The 19,473-nt window shown below is 38.5% G+C and overlaps 1 protein-coding gene across 1 annotated transcript; it reads right to left on the bottom strand.

The window, feature by feature from the left end:
• Positions 1–3,054: 3,054 nt before the first annotated feature.
• Positions 3,055–18,462, bottom strand: LOC122878335 (ceruloplasmin). The gene is made up of 24 exons (XM_044201032.1): positions 18,079–18,462; positions 15,556–15,800; positions 15,257–15,469; positions 13,825–13,995; positions 13,650–13,741; positions 12,749–12,911; positions 12,458–12,596; positions 12,187–12,326; positions 11,392–11,532; positions 11,233–11,277; positions 10,909–11,123; positions 9,773–9,923; positions 9,380–9,592; positions 7,681–7,885; positions 6,304–6,443; positions 6,008–6,136; positions 5,593–5,699; positions 5,439–5,494; positions 5,182–5,253; positions 4,675–4,766; positions 4,397–4,536; positions 4,237–4,293; positions 3,439–3,544; positions 3,055–3,360 (listed from the first exon to the last, which is right to left on the bottom strand). The coding sequence occupies exons 1-24, from the start codon at positions 18,240–18,242 to the stop codon at positions 3,335–3,337; spliced, it is 3,222 nt and encodes a 1,073-aa protein (XP_044056967.1). The 5' UTR covers positions 18,243–18,462; the 3' UTR covers positions 3,055–3,334.
• Positions 18,463–19,473: the final 1,011 nt, after the last annotated feature.

The following is a 19,473-nucleotide window of genomic DNA, read 5'->3' as shown; positions in this document are numbered from 1 at the left end:
TTTCTTTGTGTTTTGTATTTTCTTTTTCCTGTCAGCCCTAGCAAGACTAACTCTAGCTTGAATATGGTGTTTGTCAGTTATTGCACAGTTAAATGAAAAGCTAAATGAGTGTAAAGTAACAAATTGTATGTAGTTAATTAACTTGACTGATTTAATTGTTTGTCTTTTCACACCCATGTAATATGTAGGTGGGTTTGACCAGGAGGTATTAAAAGCTGCTATTTGACTTATGTACCTGTTTTGTCTGTAGGGCAGGACAGGGCTACCCCTCTTTTTCTTCAGGTTTTGTGCAAGTAATTCTGGGGATTCACTGTGAATATATTCAAGCTGCAAAATACTACAATACTTTGGTGGTGCCATGAGCTACCCAAAACAGCTGGCTCACATTCCGATTCACTGATTGAGTTTTTTTATCCGTACCCAACACTGAGGCTGACAAAATTTAGATTGAAGTTGAGACAAGTATAAAAGTTTGCCTGACAGCTAAGTCTGAGATGTCTCAACATGGCCACCGTACAGATGATAAACCCATTTTATTTTGGTGACAAGATGGTCTGTCCTCTGCTGACACAGTCAAGCCAAACTAAACAATTTGTATTGCTATAGTGGTCTAAGAATAACAAAGTTACCATTTTGGATCCATGTTTTATTTTCTTGTGTGTATGGATGTCACAGTCTCAGATGCTGCTACTTAGCATGGTTTTCATTATTTTTATTTTGTTGTGTCTTGTTAAACAGCATCTAAGAAAAGATACACAAAATGTTGGCTTAGTAGAAAGGCTCAGTTAAAGCCACCATAGTTGAGAGTGAGAGCGAGTGTCAGGCAAAGTTTCACTAGTTGAATGTGACAGGGCTGTTAGAACATAATTGAGATTCAGTACAGGTTTAGATCAGAGCTGGCATTATTGGCCACATTTCATGGTCTGAATCTTTTAAATTCCATTTCCTTGCCAGCTAATGGAGGACTGCAGGTGGCTGCTTAGACACTGATCTGCACTCAGTACAGTTAGTGTGTGTTTTGGGTATGTGTTGTGTGTGTGTGTGTGTTTGGTGATGATAGGTAATCCTCACAATCTCATATCCCTTTTGAACAATGAAAAGGGGGCAAAATCAGAATAAAGAGGCTCCTCACAGGCCTGTCAAACTGCATATTTATTTTTAAAATGTATTTGAAGATTTTTTTTTTTAGTCTGAGACATCTAAAGTTACTCATCACATATTCTATTTATGGAATTATTTAAAGAATACTAAACTGCGTTGTTGAGCACTTTCATCATGACACTAGAGTCCAGGAGCCACAGATGTAGCTGACAGAACTTTTAGGATGTGTGGCCACCTTCACACGAATGGTATGAGTGATTGAAGTAGTTAAATTTCTCATCAGTACTCGCAGACTTACCAACCCCCCCTCTCAGATCCCTCTGTGGGACACTGACAGGCTCAAAGGCTCATAGTTGCATCACCTTGAAGCCCCATAAGTCAGTGTATCTGAGGTGATTGAGGATCCAAACTGCTTTGTTTGCAGTGACACCAGCTGGAAGTATAGAGGAATTGTCTGCTCTGTGGCAGCATGAGAGAGTCTTCAACTTTCCTGTAACACACAGGGTGAGCTCTGCATTTAAACCAAATATCCTTTTTTCTAAATTGCTCCCTGGATTTTATCTAATCATGTTGGCCAGCGCCACTGGACAAGCAGATCATGTGTTACTCCTGCATGTACTGTTATTGTGTACATGTTTGTAGAAAGTCAGACCATCACACTGCATGAAAAAGATGCAGTCTAACAGCTAGAGAAAGACACATGTATCAGCGACATCTGAGCTGCCTAACATTGATCTGTGACTGTAGTGATCAAGCCTTGCAGGTCACAGACTGCTGCCGCTGCTAAATTCCTGGGTCCATTATAGTGATGGTACTGCAACCTACTGCTAGCCCACACTGAACCTTTTATTGTGTCAAAGTATGATCAACTCATTACCGTTAGCGGATTTTCTGGTGGCTTTCATGAGTTTTCACTTGTACACGCCTGTGAAACCCAATCATGACTAATGTCAATAAGCTAACATTTGTTTAATTCCTCAGTTTTTTAACCCTACTTTACAAATTATGCTACATATGAATGAACTGTTGCTATTTTTAAAGTGCCAGATCTCACACTCCCCTAAGACATGGCCTAAAGATGATGTAATAAGTGCTGCTTTAGTTGCTATTGTACTTTAGTCGTGCAAATTTCCTAACATTTATAATTAAAAGGGAACTTGGGGCTTTGGGGCTTTGGGGCTTTTGGGGGGGGTGTTGCCCATGGCAGTAATCCAGCCTTGACTAAAACAGGTCTAAATTAGTAATTTCAATTTCCTGCTAAGAAAGCAATAACACCTTTGTATGGAGAACATCATAGGTGAAAATGGAGCCTTAAATTTCATAGAGTGGAGGAAGAACACAGACAGACTGGTTTAAGTGTATTATACATTAACCTGTTATCTGACTGTAGGGATGTCCAGAGCCAATCCTAAATATCGGCTAAAATAAAGCTAAAATACACAAATCGGCTCAAACAAAGTGTTTTTGTAGTTCCAACAGTTAATATTCATATCATATCAATAATTCAAGCTTATCATTTTTGTAGTTTCGAACCAGGACCTCAGTATTTGGATCAAGAAGCTCATGAAAAATAATGTGTGTCAAATTTAGAAGGCTACACCTGTTATTTAAATGTGTCAGATACATGTTTAATCAACATATAGGTACATATAAGTATCGGACTCTCTATCCGCAGATACCCCATATTAAAGAACTCGGATCGGGATCAGGGCCAAAAACACTACCTGACTGTCATCAGTCAGAGGCTCTTCCACAGGATACCCCCACAGACCTCTTAGGTTCATATTTACATTGCTGAAAACCACAATGTTCACAAGTGCGACAAATTATTTTTGTTTCTTGAAAGTCCAGCAGGTCCACACACAATGCAATGACAATGTACTGTCAGGCTGTAGTGCCCTCTACTGCCTGACTACTATCATTACAGGCAACACACGAGAGTCTTTTAAACTGTTAACTTTCAGGTTTTCAGGTTTCTTTATTTGTTTATTTTTTACAGTAGTCTTACTGTCATTTGGAAAATATCAAAGCAGTCAGACAATTGTAAAATTTTTATATTATTATATTATAATATATTTTAATATAAAATGACTTGGGTTGTGATGTTTTAGTCTAAGCTGTAATTGTCTCAGCTTTGTCAAGCAAAACAGTTTAGTGAATTGCGTACTGAAATTAAATTCATTAAAAAGTTGTTTTTTGCTGTTTTCTTTCTGGATCCATTTTTCTCAGCTGTTCAGCCAAAGATTCCCCTCTTCTTTGCTGTCGAAGAGAAACAAACATGTTATTCCCTACACAGCATCCTCATTACTATTTCTCTTTCCCAGTTAGTTTTCTTACCTTTTTCAGTAACAGTATATATCGCCTCCATGCCACCTTTAATATGGTCAATGACGTGACAGTGGAGCAGCCAGGTACCAGGATACTGAGGACGCATCTTTACTGTCTGAACAAGAAGAAGATGATGAAGATGAACACCACATGATTCACTGGTCGCAAGTTTCATTTTTATTAATGTTTGACCCCACTGTCAAGTCAACAGAGACAGTCTAGATTTTCTGTAATTTACTGATGCAAAATTTTCTCATTTTGCTAGATTTTAACTTTTTGCATGTTTTTAGATTTAAAAGATGTTTATATATATATATATATATACAGTATATATATAGTGTGTATTAGCTGTTAAAGATGGTAGGATTGGCAAAGGAACACTTTCTTTAAGCTTGATATAATGTATTAGTCACAAGAGTAGCATCTCATAATTTTAACAATACTTTTGTTAAAAGTACTCAGTTTTTTCTTTTGCCATCTGTTTTGTTTTCTTTCTTAAAATTGCTTATATTCACTGTTATATTGACTGTTTATATTCATTTTGTATTTTTATTGTTTCTATTTTCTTGTGTCTTTCTCCATTTGCAGATTTATTCTGATCTGTTTTAAGAAAATATTTTTAAGGAAATTACTTGATTTCACAATCCAATGGATGATAAATGACAACTTTTTCTGTGGTTACACTGATTCTCTAGAAGTTACACTAATAAGTGAGTATTTATTGACGTTAATGCAATGCAACATGCAATATGCTGTGGCAAAAGACAAATAAAATCAGTTGAAGCCAAGTCCATTTTGAGGTTTTACCTGGAAGGTCGCTGGAAACAGCTCATACACATCAGTACGATGAGGACCTCCACCCAGCTGGAGAGAAAGAAGAGTTGGTATTTGTGTGTACCAGAGTATGTTTGTACGTTTAATGTGTGATTGTGAAGGTGTGTCTTGCATGTTTGTATGTTTAATATACCTTATATTCCACACTGTGTCCATGCCAGTGTGCGGTGTGTATGTCCACTTCATTGCCCATTCCCATCAGGTACCAGTACACTTTGTCACCCACCTCCATGTTCAAACCATTCAGATTTGCATACATATAACCATTAATGGCTGCATACACAGAAAAGCACACAAACACGCATATATTGGAAAACATTTTTTAGGATATTTCTTTAGTTGTCTAGATGAAGCAACAAAAATATCCCATCTGTCAAAATGCTGCAGTTTTTGTGTGTATGTTTATCTCACAGTGCATCTTGTTGCTCTCTATAAAGGTTTCATCATCCTTCAAGTTTGCACGAGGGTTCCTGATGTGGGTCCTGATATTTTCATCAAGATACCTGGAATAATAACAACAGTAATAATTTGCAAATATTGCCAGTTAATAAATGTACAGCAGTTTTGTGTTCTTGACATTGCTGCAGAAGATATCAACACCACAAACAGTACTGTACAGTGTATTCTGACAGTGATGTGTACGTGTATAATGAGGCCAATAATGGTGCTCTTATTTAACCAAACCAGATAAATGAGGCCTAGAAGGACAACAGTGGATTAAGGTATGAGGTGGGATTCTTTGAATTTATAACTGGCTCTAGTTGTACACCTCACTGTCAACGTTTTTCACTTGAACTATTTTCTACCGATGAAACAGTCTTTATGAAAAATATTGACAGAGGTCTGTGGATGATCCTGACTAACTGACATTGTTTCAGTAATTTCTGAACCTGTTGAGTATTGAGACTCTTTACTTACCAGCTCTCATTCTCATCAAAAACCAGGAAAAGCAATGCAAACTCTTCAACTTCCTTCTTCACACCAAGACTCCTGGAAGCAACAGTTTATAAAACTCTACATTAGCACTATAGTATGCTTGTTGTGCGATGCAGTACAAAAACACAATAAAAATCATCGACCTGCCCTGGAAATCACGCAAGCACACTGTATACTGCATAAAAGTATTAACTAGTTCGGATAGTTCTGTATTAATGTACCGATGTAGAAACACTCACCTGGCCCAGCTACGGCGACAGATCACCAACGGACCAATCAGACCGCTGTACAGGTCCTGGCAGGCAGGGAGACAACATAAGCATGTGAATGCCTGTGTGTATGTATGTGTGTGTGTGTGTGTGTGTGTGTGTATGTTTATGTGTATTTGCGTACCTTGGTAACATCAGCAGTAGAGTAGTATGCTGACACAGAGCACTCCTCTTGCTCTGTGGTTGGTCCTGTGTTCTTTGTAATGTACCAGTAGTAGGTGTGAGTCTCACCTGGGACAGACATAGTTTTTTTCAAGGTTTTGAAGCCCATGCTATATTAAGAAAACTGAAGTTACACACAGTCTGGGAGAGCTGGGTGGAACAGATAGTACTAAGACCAACTAATACAGAGGCATTTAGTTTTCAGGATCAAGTCAGTTATTCTGGGGAAATTAAAGCCATACAGGCTTCAGTTTTATTCCACAATAATAATTCAGTAAATCCATAATTAAAACAAAGCATTTCTGGATTTTCTATTTTTAATGTTTCTTGGTTTTCTGGCTCCCTGTTAGTCTGTTTGTCTGCTTGTCTGTCTGTACCTGGTTTGGTGTGGTAAACATCAGGTGTTTCTGTTTTGACTCCATAGGCGTGGATAGAATAAGGCCTGGATGCCATGTTTTTAAAAACCACCTTCACCTTGTCTCCCACATCAGCATGAATCATTGGACCTGGGCAAGGGAAGATGTTCTAATTATAAGACCAATCAAGCTGGAGCTTAAGAAAAACATGGAACATAAAAGGTAAAACACAAATCCATAATATTTCATATATAGTATAATTTGTGGTTTTTACTTTACAATCACACTTTCACATTTCTGCTGCCCTGAAAGCCTACCCATAATGCCGAGGTGTTCCACATCAGCTGCTCTTTCCACCTGCTTAGTGAACTTGTCATTGGTGAACTGGCGGTAGACCACCTTCTTGTAACGGGACCCTATAAACCCACCCTGCTGGTCCAGGAAGACATGAGCCGGACTGCAACGGGAGAGAGGCAGGCTTATTTTGCAGAGGAATAAGTGAGGGTTGGTGTCTGTTTACAATGTTGTGTTTGTGTTTACTGTGGAACAACCACCCCAAGTGGATGTGTTTGAGCATGTCCTTCCATTTTCATGTAAATATGTTTGTGCATGAATCTGTTTGTCTGTTTGGTTACAATAAAAATACAAAACATCGAAGACAATAAAAAACATAAAAATTTAAAACAAGACATAAGATGTGAGATATTTACAACTAACTATGCAAAATCCAAGAAAATAGTGAGGAGATAGTAAGGAGAGAAGTTTTTTTTCTGATTGTCAACAAATCCCATGGAAAAACACAAAAACCAACAATAGCTAGGCTTCCATCCAAATAGCACAAATTTTAACCAAATCTCGAGAAAATCGACAAAAGAAAATGTGAATTAATGCATGATTCCATCCACTATTAAGAGTTGGTTCATCAAGATAAACAGCTAGTGGCGCTAATTTTCCGTTTGGGTGCCATAAAACCATTGCAGGTGGGGAGGGCGCAACAAGATAACGTAATTAAAAGAGCACCAGTCAAACCACAGACGATGGAAAATAATGTGGAAAACGTGATGGAAATATGACATTTATGTTGGTTTCATGTATTAAATTGAAGAAGGTTACAGACTCCTCATCGCTCCACACAAATCTGATGTTTTCATCTGCACCTATTTTTGGTCTCTTCATTAGACGTTTAAGTGACCGGCTTCATGTACGTCATGATTTATTCGCCAAGTCTGTTCCATGTATTTACAGCTGCAGGGTGGTGTATGTATGATTGACTGAAAATGGTGATGAAGGACACCCAGTGCAACAGTGTGCCTCATTGATAAAAATGGAGGTCTAAAATATATCAAGCTTTGACTACATGTAATGCTTGTTAGTAGGATCAATGCATTGTTGGTTTTGGTCTTTTCATGGGATTTGTTGACAATAAGAAAAATATAGACTATCGCCAGCCTTATCCTTCAAGTTTTATATGATGTATAATACACTGCAGGAATGTAAATATAGGGGTTTCATGGTTTCCACAGTTTTTAAATTTTTTAATGGCAATTTCAATATTTGCTGCTGATATTTTCTAAATTACTATTTTCATGAAGTTCTGTGTTTTACTTTTTACTTAAAAGTCCAACATATCAGCAAACGGGTAAATCAGCTCAGTCTGTAGTGTACATGCTGTACATGTTCAGGTGGTACTATACTTTTCCTGGCCATGGAACATCTCAGTCTCCCAGGTGCGGTTTGGAGAGTAGTCCCAGTCTGTTTCCATGGCAGCGATGTAGTAGGTTTTTGAATGGAGCATAACGTCACCCTGACGCTGAAAAAAGCTGCACTTTTGAACCGTATAGTTGGCTCTCATCCCACCACGATAATGGTTCACTGTGGGTGACACCACCTCAAACTGACCTGAAACAAACACAAACATTATATGTGCAGAAATATAGAATGCACCTGCCAGGCTTAATATTATCCCTAGACATCAGTCAAATGCAAGTTGGTTTTCCTGACGATTCTTCACCTAGCTAACCTGTTTTTATTTATTTTTCTTTCTTAAAAAACCTACTTTGACTGCCAAATAACTAAACCTGAATTTCAAATCCTGATTTGAAATTCGATCCATTTATCACTGTGAAGGTTTGTTTTGCAGGTATTTATTGAGATATTTCAGTCTGGTCCACGGACTGACATTGTCATCCCTAAAGGCAAAAAAGTGTTTAGCTTTGTGGGACACGTGGTTCAATTGTTGCTGGAGAATTAACAGTTGTATTGTAACTGTTTTTATAATTGTCAGTAATTGTCACAACTCTTCTGTGATATAAAGTTGAACATTTGTAATTTACATGTTGTAACATATTTGTAAGTTTGCAATCACTTTATTTACAATAAAGAAATGAATTAATTCAGAAATGTAAAATCAAAGCTTATTTCACTGTATGGGTGTGTGTGTGTGTCTGTGTGTGTGTCTGTGTGTGTGTGTGTGTGTGTGTCTGCATGCGCTCTTGTGTCTTCTATGTTCGTGAGGACCAATTCGAATTTTATACTTTACTCTACTTTGTTGTGATTAAGGTTACGGTAAAGGTTGGGGTTGTAATGGTAAGGTTACAGAAAAGGGCTGGGAAATCGACCGTGTCTGCAAGGGTAAAGGTAAGGAGCAGGAGGCGCCCCACCCTCACTGGTCTTTTTAATAATCTTCTTGTCCTTACTTTTCAGCTTTACATTTACATTTAGTTGTTAGGGACCATGTACAAAAAACATTAACCTCGTACAAAAAGAAGAGATTGTACCAGATTTAGCTACTATCTAATTTCCATCTGCAGTCCCTGGGCAGGTAGACCCTGCCATCCTATATAAAAGGGTCATGAGTATCTTGCTTTAGGAAGATGGGAGTAGTAGTCATTTGTTCTTATTATTTGTTCATATAATTAGGTTTTTTAGTCCTTTCTTGCATTTCTTCATTTCAGACATTTAATGCCTGTCTCCATCATGAAAAATGGATGGTGGACTATGAAAACATCAGGGACAACAATGGAAATAAGTCCCAGACTTTTCCATCTACCCCTAACAAAGTCTGGTATGTCATATTTTATAAATATATTAGAATGTTGACAATAAACCAAACCAAACTTTCAGTGGCTTTGTTTAGTTTTCTCCATTATTTTGCCAGATTTGCTCTGCCTGTTTTCCACCTCTTAATTCTTTTGAGTTTGTATTTTGATATGTTTGGGTCACACACACACATGCACGAATGTTTGCCTGTTATGTCCGGGCTTTGCTTGAATTGTGTGATTGACCTCTTGGTTAAAACAAACCTTTTCTAGGTTGTAGCATTTCACTGGGGGTTCTCACAAGTATACTGTGGAAGTACAACAGTGTGTGTGTGAGCGAGAGAGAGATGCATACCCATGCTGTCTGGCTCCATAGTGACAGTGTGCGAGATGTGAGGGAAGACGCTGATGGTGTCTCGTCTGTTCTGGCGGTAGATGAAACGGTTTCCCTGGAAGTAAAGGCTGTTGATGTCCGTCTCAGATCCTAGTCCTGACAGGTGCCACGTTACTTTATCCCCCTTACACATGGTCAGGCCTGGGAGGTTCCTGTACACAAACCCATTGATGGCTAATAGAGAGAGCCACAAAAAAAAAACACACAGTGACTATTTCAAAAATTATAAAACTATTCAGGAAATAATGCTCTTTTTTCCTCAGCATGAATAATTCACATCTTTAGTGATGATTATGGAGAGAATGAGACTGAGCCTCCTAGTGATCAGTGTGTGAATATGTGCTTCCTACACACCGTGCATCTTGTTGCTTTCCATAAAGCCCTCATCCTCCTTGTTAACAGTGGTGGGAGCAGTGACAAAGGTCTTAATGTTGTCGTCGAGATACCAGCTCAGGTTCTCATCAAACACTGTGGCCATGAGGTGGAACTCTTTATTATAGTTTTTCTACATGAGAGAAAAAAGAAGAGGAAAGGTGTCAAATTGTGGTTTACAAACTGGTTATAGTGCTTTTGTATGAGCTCCAAACAGGATCTGCAGTCTGAAGAGGCACATAGTAAAGTATGAACCTACAAGATAAAAGTACCACTTCACCAATATAAAAATACTTAATTACAAGTAAAAGTACTGCATTCAAAATCCTAATTAAGTAAAATTATAGTTGTATTATCAGCAAAATATACTTAAAGTAAAAGTACTCATTATGGCTCCTGGACTGATATGTTATTATATATGTGACATTATTAGATTGTTATTAATGCATTTTACTGTTGTAGTTGGTCGAGATGGAGCTACTTTTATATAACTTTATATACAGTTTAGTCCAGTGGTTCCCAACCTAGGGGTCAAGCGCCCTCCAACGGTCACAAGTTAAATCTGAGGGGATGTGGGATGAATAATGTGGTAGGAAAGAAGAAAAAACAAAGTTCTGATACACAAATCTATGTTCATTGTAATCTCTGCTTTTTTGTGAAATATTGGAGAGTTTTATTTGGTTGAGCCTCAAACTCTTATTTAAATGAAACCACCACCAAAACTCTGAGGGTTTGTCACTGTGAGCGACATAGATGTTGTCGTGTGATCTTTTGTTAATAAAAAAATATTGATGACATCTGCTTTAATTATCATGGCTTATTTTAGATCTTAGATTTTGTTGTTGATAGATGCCACATTATGTTGTTTCATTGGTGTTAATATCCAATCCGAACAAGTCATTCTTGTAACTGACCATCATCACCAAGGACCTGACAGAGGGATGTTCTCGCAGACAAGACATATTGGTTCCAGATACCCACATGGCAACTGAGTATGATCATCAGACTAGCACCATGCCACCATGTTGGTCCCATGAGTCATAGTTGTGTTTATGGACACATTATCCATTATCTATGACCACTTTTTATTTGAGTCTTCAGAAATGTTGCATTCTCACCTGTACTTCTTTCTTCAGAGATCCGAGTCGACAGACAAGGAGCGGTCCAACCAGTCCAGAGTTGGTGTCTTTAACAGGGTCCACTCCAGAGTAGTACATATAGGTCAGACAGTCAGCCTCCCCCTGAACTGGACCAGCACCCACTGGCACCGTCCACTCATAGGTGTACACCGTCCCAGGTTTCACCAGAGCAGCAGGGAGAGGGGTCACCACTCCTGAATACATACATTTATATAAAGAAAGAGAATTATTATAATAATAAGATCTTCGTTAATGCATGCTAATTTCCAGTAGACTGGTACCGTAATTCAGATTTTAACTCACTTGGTTCCCTCTTTAGCTCCCGCAGTTTCTTTGCTGTATGAGACTCTGAAGAGAAGAAGGGCAGCGGAGGAAAGATGGAGACATAAAAAAGGATGAGGAAGATTTTCATGTATAATCTAGTAAACTGATAATAGTTTGTGTGTATGTGCATGTATTAACCTTCCAGTTCATTGTGATAGAGCGTCCCATCCTGTTCTATACTGTACTGGACACCATGTGGTTGTATAGAGTAAGGCCGGCTGGCTTTGTTCTTAAACACTACCTTGATAGTGTCCTTCTCTTCAGCTCGCAGCACAGGACCTGGAGACATGGGCGGACACAAACAGACACACACAGAGTTGTTGGTTTGTTGGAAACTTAGGACAACAAACCATCAGATGACATTTTGTTGGGAAATATCCCATCATGGTAACAAGAACCTGCCGACATATTTCAAACATTTGTGTTGAATCCTGAATTGAACGCAGAATCTGGAACATGTCTGGAACCAGTCCTGTGTTCCTTAGCCTAAACTAACTGGCAAACTGTACTGTTCTATCCAAAATATGACTGAAGATTATCATCATTAATGCCTTCAACAATGATGTTGCTAGAAGATAAGATGATTTTCTTACCCAAATAGCTGTAGAATTTAGTCAAATAATTGATTAGTCAATCAACAGAAAGAAAATAATTTTAATTGACTTTCCAGCTTTTCAAATGTGAGGATTTGCTGCTTTTCTCTGTTTCATGTCATTGTAAGCCAAATATCTTTGGGTTTGGGAGAGTTGGTTGGACACATTTAATAGACAAACTAACCTACTAGCTAATTAGTTACATAAGGTACCACTGATAAATAGCATTTTTCATTTAGTAACAAGAGCATTTGGCTGTACTAAGATGACTTTATTTCTGCCTCCAGAGCATCTCTTGACTCTGGAAAAGTGCTACCAACCCCAGCCCAGCCTGGATTACCCAGAATTCCAAGATGTTGCTCCTCTGGAGTGCGAAGCATCTTCGTTGTGAAGGTGTTGTCAGTGTATTCCACATAGCGAACCTTCTTATAGCGGCTTCCTATACGGTTTGGACCTCTGTTTACAAACATGTCTGCTTCACTACACATACACACACACACACACACAAGTATAAATTATTAATGGAATTGGTCACATCAAGACCAGCCAGGACCATTGTGTGTGTGTGCGTGTGTGTGTGTGTGTGTGTGTGTGTGTATACAGTAACCAACCTATCAATAGGCGGGGTAGGTGCGTAGTCCCAGACTTCTTCTTCAGCCGCAATGAAGAACTGTCTGAGCTCACCGTGTGGCCGGGGCTTATGGACGTTGGGGAAACACTTCTTGATCTCAAATATAGCCTGCATTCCAGCTGGACAAAACCATGAAACGAAAACTCACAAACAATACTAAACAAATGAAATAATTATCCAGTTGGGTGACAAAGCGTCTTGCTCGAATCAAACTCCATCATCTTTGCAAAATGATTAGTTTCATATTAAGAATGGAGGATGTGGAGCTCACCCATCAAATGGTCATTGACAGTGCATGTGAGCAACCAGTGTCCGGGGTTGTCAGCTTCCATTTCAGCTGTAGTGCTGGAGGCAGGGAAAAGACTGATTGTGTCTGTATGGTGGTTCAGAGTGGTCAGGATCTGGCCATGGAAATGAACTGAATGCATGTCCACCTGTTGTAGATAAATAACACTTAAACTGGGTTTAGACTAGGTGCTTGTAGCTAACACAGACAAGATGTAAGACATGATGTAGGCTAATGTAAATTAAGTAACTAAAATACAAGACTAGTTTTTGGAGAAAGTAACAAATGTTCACAAATTAGTTTTTTTAACAAACATTCAACATAGGCAAGAAGTAATTGTATAGGGAGTGTCTTTATGACATTTTGAGCTCAAATTATTATGGATCACTGGTGAAAGAGACTGCGGCAGATTTTCAGCTACAAATTTAGAAAACTAACTTGCGTCCTTAAAAAGTTTTGAATATGTGAAAAGCACTTAATTTGAACAACAGCAACTGTGATACCTATATCTAAAGATGGTCTAGTTAGCATACTTAAGCATAATGTCAATATCTCGGCCCACTCAGGCTGACAAAGCTTTCCAAATACACTTAGCCTCTTCTAAATGTACTTAAAAAAAGACAAAACAGATAATAATGCAAAAGTTCTAAGGATTAAAGGGTTAGATGTATATTTTGGACAGTGGTTAGTTATGTTTCTTAACTCAAACTCTTGTACACTGCAGGGAAAAATGTTGCACTATGGTTTCAATGAGCAATGTTTGGAAAAACTAAGAGACTTTTTTCTAAAATATGAGAAAAGTTGAACATTGCAAAAACAATTTTAAAGAATACCTGTACTAACCTGATATTCTGGTTAGTAGTGATACTAATAATACAATAGTTACCTCATTGCCTAAGCCAATCATATGCCAGTGGATCTTGTTGCCTTGGCACATGCTCAGTCCAGGCAGGTTACCGTACAGAAAGCCATTTATACCTGCAATCCACACTCAGAGTTAGAGTTGTTTGTATGTGTATGTATATGGGTATGTGTATGTGGACATGGATTCTCCACCTCACCGTGCATTTTGTTGCTCTCAATGAAATCTTCGTCCTCCTTCAGGCCACTGGCGGGATTTGTAATGTACGTCCTGATGTTGTCGTCCAGGTACCAGCTGAAGTTCTCATCTGACACCATGAACAGCAGAGCATACAGATCTCCTGAGCGGTCTCCATGTAAGTCCAGAGTTCCTACAGAGGAGAGGACATTTTAGGATAATGTGCACTGATGTACTGAAGGGTAAACCCACTTAAAGGCCATGAAAACGTATTTCTTCAATTAACTTCTTACTATTATTGATAGGATTGTACATGAACAGACTATCGTCTGCCAAACTCTTGATAAATAATTCCTAAAACTGTTTTTTTTTTTTTACTTTGATTGTTTCTTATTGGGCAGAGCGGCTAAAGCTCCTGCCTCCCAATAAGGAGATCGTGGGTTCGTGGGATCGATTCCCGGACCAGACCAACATCACACAATCTCTCTGGGTGGAGTCTGCATGTCCTCCCCGTGTTACCGTGGGTTCTCTCCGGGTTCTCCGGCTTCCTCCCACCGTCCAAAAGACATGCATGTGTAGGTTAATTGATAACTCTAAATTGCCCGTATTGAATGAATGTGAGAGTGAATGGTTGTCTGTCCTTGTCTGTGTCTGTGTTAGCCCTGCGACGAGTTGGCCACTGTCCAGGGTGTACCCTGCCTAAGGCCCAAAGTCACTGGGATAGGCTCCAGTCACCCGCGACCCCTAACGGGACCAAGCGGTAGAAAATGGATGGATGGATGGATGGATGTTTCTTATTGCTTATGAATATTTAATGTTATAAAGAAATAATGTCCAGCGGCTTTACAGTTTTTCATAATAGTTAACGATGTGAAATTCACTGTAATAAATGCATCATGTAAGTTTCCAACTGGTATAGCCTTTTAATGGAACAAAACAATAATGTTATGATTAATTTTTGTTGGTATTGCAAGTAAAAGTCCTACATTCAAAACGTTACTTAAGTAATAGTAGAGAAGTATTATCAGCAAAATGTACTTGAAGCATCGAAAGTAAAATTTCTCATTATGCAGCAGAATGGCATCTATCAGTGCTAGTATTGTATATATTAATTATTATTACTGATGTATTAACATGTAAGGAGCATTTAAATGCTGTGTAGCTGGTCAAGGTGCCGCTAATTTTAACTACTACTTTTATTTTTAGTACTTTTGGGGAGTTTAATATATAAAAATGAATGTAAAATCTTCATATATAAAGTAATTAGTACCTATTACTGTTACATCAATTTAGTGGAGTAAAAAGTACAATAATTCCCAATAAAATTTAGTGGAGTACAAGGATATATGGAGATAAAAGTAAAGTACAAGTAGCTCAAAATTGTACATAAGTACAGTACTTGAGTAAATGTAATTACTTGGACTACTGGACACTATATAAAAAGGATCCAGTACCTCTCTTACAGACAATGAGGGGTCCTATCAGTCCTGAGTTGATGTCTTTTGGTGTTGTGAGGTGTGAGTGGTAGAATTTGGTTATGCAGTTGCTGTCTTGTGATGTTGGGCTGTGGGTCTCTGGGAGGGTCCACTCGTACACCACTGTAGTACCAGGAGCCACTGAGTCGTCACGCTTCAGCTCTGGACCAGTACCATCTGGGTACAGGGCTCCTGAAGAGACAGATACAAGCACACAAACATATCTCTGAGTCTGTTAAGTATGCACTGATTCGTGCATCAATTCATTAATTCCTCACCCTCATTGCCCTTGCTGTAGTTCAGTCCATGTGGGTGGATGCTGTAAGGTCTGGATGCCGTGTTCTTCAGGTGGATGATCACTGTGTCTCCCTCCTCTGCCTTCAACAGGGGTCCCAGGTAGCCCAGCCAGTCTGGCTTAATCTCCTCTGTCCTGTAGGTGGCGTCTCTGTACTGTTTATACACAGCCTTCTTGTAGGTAGAGCCAATACGCTGGGGGCCTCTCTTTAAAAAGACTGAGGCTTCTCTGCAGAGAGATCCAGGCAGAGAGAGAGAATGAGATGTGTGTGTCTGTGTACCTGTTATGGATTAAAGTTTAAATATTTCAAAAACATGGCTAACTGGCTAAAGTTACTGGAAAAACACAGTAATCATAATGTAGGTGCTTAAAAATATATTTAGTTACTTGCTGATTAGGCCTTTTCACAGCAGACATTTTGATTTGTCATAGCAGGGAAAGCACAGATATTACTAATAACATTAAAGATGGCTCTGTTCCATCAAGTGTCCCCAGTAAGCCGTGACAGAGAGCCAGCATACACAATACCAGGACCCTGGAACTAGCTCACCTACTGTAAATGAAAAACTAGGGATGGACGACACCAACCTTTTTTATTTCGATATGATACTTTTTGTTACAATTTTAACGATACCGATACTGATCATTTCTTTTTTACAACTACAACAATTACAACATAAATATGAATAAAATAAATTAAAATACCAACAACATGAAACCTGTGCACATTTGCACTTTCTTCTTAAACAGGCCATGACTTTTCCAAAGCAACTTCCACTATTTGTGGCACTTTCTTGTCACAAATAGTACATTGTGCTGTATTTTTATCTGCAGGTGAAAGTAGCACCACACTATGTTTCTTTTCTGCCATTCTCTCACAAGTTTGATGCAGAGGTGTGCGACTGTGTGCGGCTGCGGTTCTCATGTCACATAGGTTTCCACAGTCATGTAACAAGGGCCAGCTAAATATGTCAGGGCTGTTTATTGGCACAAACATTATACAAAAGTACTGAAAACGTTTGGAAGTGATGCAGCCACCCTTGTTTTGCATTTATTAATTTTACTATCGATTTTTTTTTTTAAAGGAATCGATACCAAAGCTTGTGACTATCGAAGTGTCAATCTTGCAGTATTGAGCAGCCCGTAGTCTATACCAGACCCCAAAACTGAAGAAACTAAATGTAATTCAGCCATGATAGTTTTATTATTTACACCTGTTCTTTTCCTGCTGTGACATATCAAGATATCTTTTGGGAATTATTCAAAAACATGTCTATAGGGGAAAGATTTTCATTGACTTGATTATTTAGATCAAGCACTCATCGGGAGGCACACGCAAATCCATACATTTTTGCCGGTGCTGGGTAACAATAAACTGCACAAACAAAACAAAAAAATAACCCACACACTGCTATCTTGTTCCCAGTTCTTCTTTAATTTCGCATGGACTGTCCTTTACGTGGGAAGTTTGTGGTCTAGATTATTTAGATAAATGTAGTAATTTTTTACACAATTTATAACGGTGATTAATAATAATTGTGATTCTGTATTTGTCTTGATATTGTGTTGTGTGTTTTGCTGGTCTAATGTGTGTGTGTAGTCTTGTGTCAGTGTGTGTAACCAATATTTGGCCATTTTTTGTAAGACCTTCTTGTACCAACTGAATTCTGCATGTATGTGCTTAATGTGTGCATATGGAATGAGCCTGTATAGCTGCTGTGGTTTTCTGTGGGTCCTTATATATTAGTGATTATGCAAAGACATAAATATTCATCTAGATTCATGTGTGTTTTTCATGTTTCAAATTAAGTCAGTTTATTTAAGAGTACTTTTTTTAAAGCATGCTGATCAAAGAGCTTTTCCAGAGAGGTTTAAAAGTACAAATAAGTGATTCAAACAAAACATAAGTAATTGAATTAACAGGTAAATGTAAAAATGTAAAAGGCACAAAAAGCGCATGAAATAGATATACAGAAACACATCGCTTTCCAAAGAAAACCATGTATCTCTAAATTTGGTGTTATTGAATTTTTCTCAGACAGACTGAAGTGATTTAAGTGAAGTAGAAAATTATTCTACTTCTGAAGCTACATAAACCATTTGAAAACCCATTGGATTGGCTTAAAAAGTCATTGTCACTGCTAAAAATAAGGTTATTTTTCATGTCATTAAAAGTTGACGTTTTGGAGATATGTGGTTTTCACACAACAGCGATAACAATATTAGTGTAGACTAAAAAGCTATTGCAAACACATGGGACTTAAAAATTGCAATAGATGGGGAAGACTTTAAATTGAAAGCTAAACTGTTAAGCAGTCTGGGGCAGAAATTGAAAATGCTCAAACATCCATGATTTTAATTGAGAGCATGTAATGGAGAGCAGTAATTGGTCAGTAAGAGAGGCTAATACAGGAGAGATATGGTCTCTTTTCGTGGACAAGCTCCAGGACGGTTAGTGCACGTGACTCCCAAAATAATCTAGAAAATGTACTGTGCATGTACTTACTCATCATCCTGCAGTGTGCGGTTCTGAATGATGTTCATCCCACTTGGGGCATAGTTCCAAGACACCTCCTCTATCCTGAGGAAGTACTCTCTCCTCATCCCATACACACATACTGCTGCACAATACAGCAGCAACATGCCTCTTAACCCCGACATTGCATGCATTTTGAAAATATAGCACTGGCACTTCACCAACTACAAGTCCACAATAAAACTTCCAAGGAGGAAGATGAGTCTTTATTTCTGTTCAGTGATCCAGATCCAGATAATGATGAAGACAAACAGTGCAGACAACTGACCGCCATTTATCAGACAGTCTGTCTGAGAGACTTTAGACCCTCTGTGTGTCGTTATATATCCCTCAGCTGACTTACAGCTGGGAAAAGCCAAGCAGGCCAGATGGGTGACCAACAGACAGGGTTTGAGTCAACCTATCAGAGAGGCAAGAGAGCGAGCTCACTGACACCCTGTTTGATCAAAAGGTTAGACTTACACAAGAACAGAAAATGTTTTTGTCCCCCACATTTGATTGTCCAAACATGAAGAGATCAGATTTAAGTTACATTTACAGCAGACTTCATGTAGTTTATCTCCTTTAAGCAGGAATATAGAAAAACAGATCTGTACCACACTCGTTTATTTTCTGTGCCAAACATCTAGTGTAGTCATGTTTAGCCAATGATGAAAACACTCTGACTTTTGATCCAGTCAATACTGCTGTCCAATGTTAACAGCAAAACGTTGAAAAAGACACTCTGAGTCCAGTGCACTGCTGCTACTGATATAGTTGCTTAAATTTGTGTATTTTACATATTTCACTGTGTTGACCTAATCCACTAAATCAGTCTGACCAAGCTGGGTAGTTTAATTACTTTAATATCTCATTTGAATTACTTCCATCTACCTCTAAAGTTGATTGCAATTAATTCTACTTTCAAGACTGGTTTATTATTGTTTTTAAGGTTCATAATGCAGAATGTACCATGGATAGAAGAGGACATATTCTCCCCACAACATTCTCTCCTTGATAGATTTAGATTAGATTTAAAAATGACTTGTAATGGGCTCGGCTCCCAGGGTCGGAGGCCACATTTACTCAGTTTGGGTCCTGATATGGATCAATAACAGGCAACTCTGGAAACTCCAGGACAGAAACCTTAGTCCAGTAACTGATTACAACACACCAGGCAGGCTGCATGCATACACACACACACACACACACACACACACAATCCAACATTTGGTCACATAAGCTAATACTGGAGACCCTCCTCCTCTGTAAGAGTAAAGTAATAAGTTTGAACTAAAGAGGATATCAGATAAGTTGATGGAAACATTTCATTTACTGGAACAGTTTGGAGGAGGTGCAGGAGGGGAGTCAAGCATGCACACACAC

Source organism: Siniperca chuatsi, linkage group LG6 (assembly GCF_020085105.1).
Source record: "Siniperca chuatsi isolate FFG_IHB_CAS linkage group LG6, ASM2008510v1, whole genome shotgun sequence".
NCBI classification, from domain to species: Eukaryota; Metazoa; Chordata; class Actinopteri; order Centrarchiformes; family Sinipercidae; genus Siniperca; species Siniperca chuatsi.
This window is presented reverse-complemented; position numbering and strand designations above follow the sequence as displayed.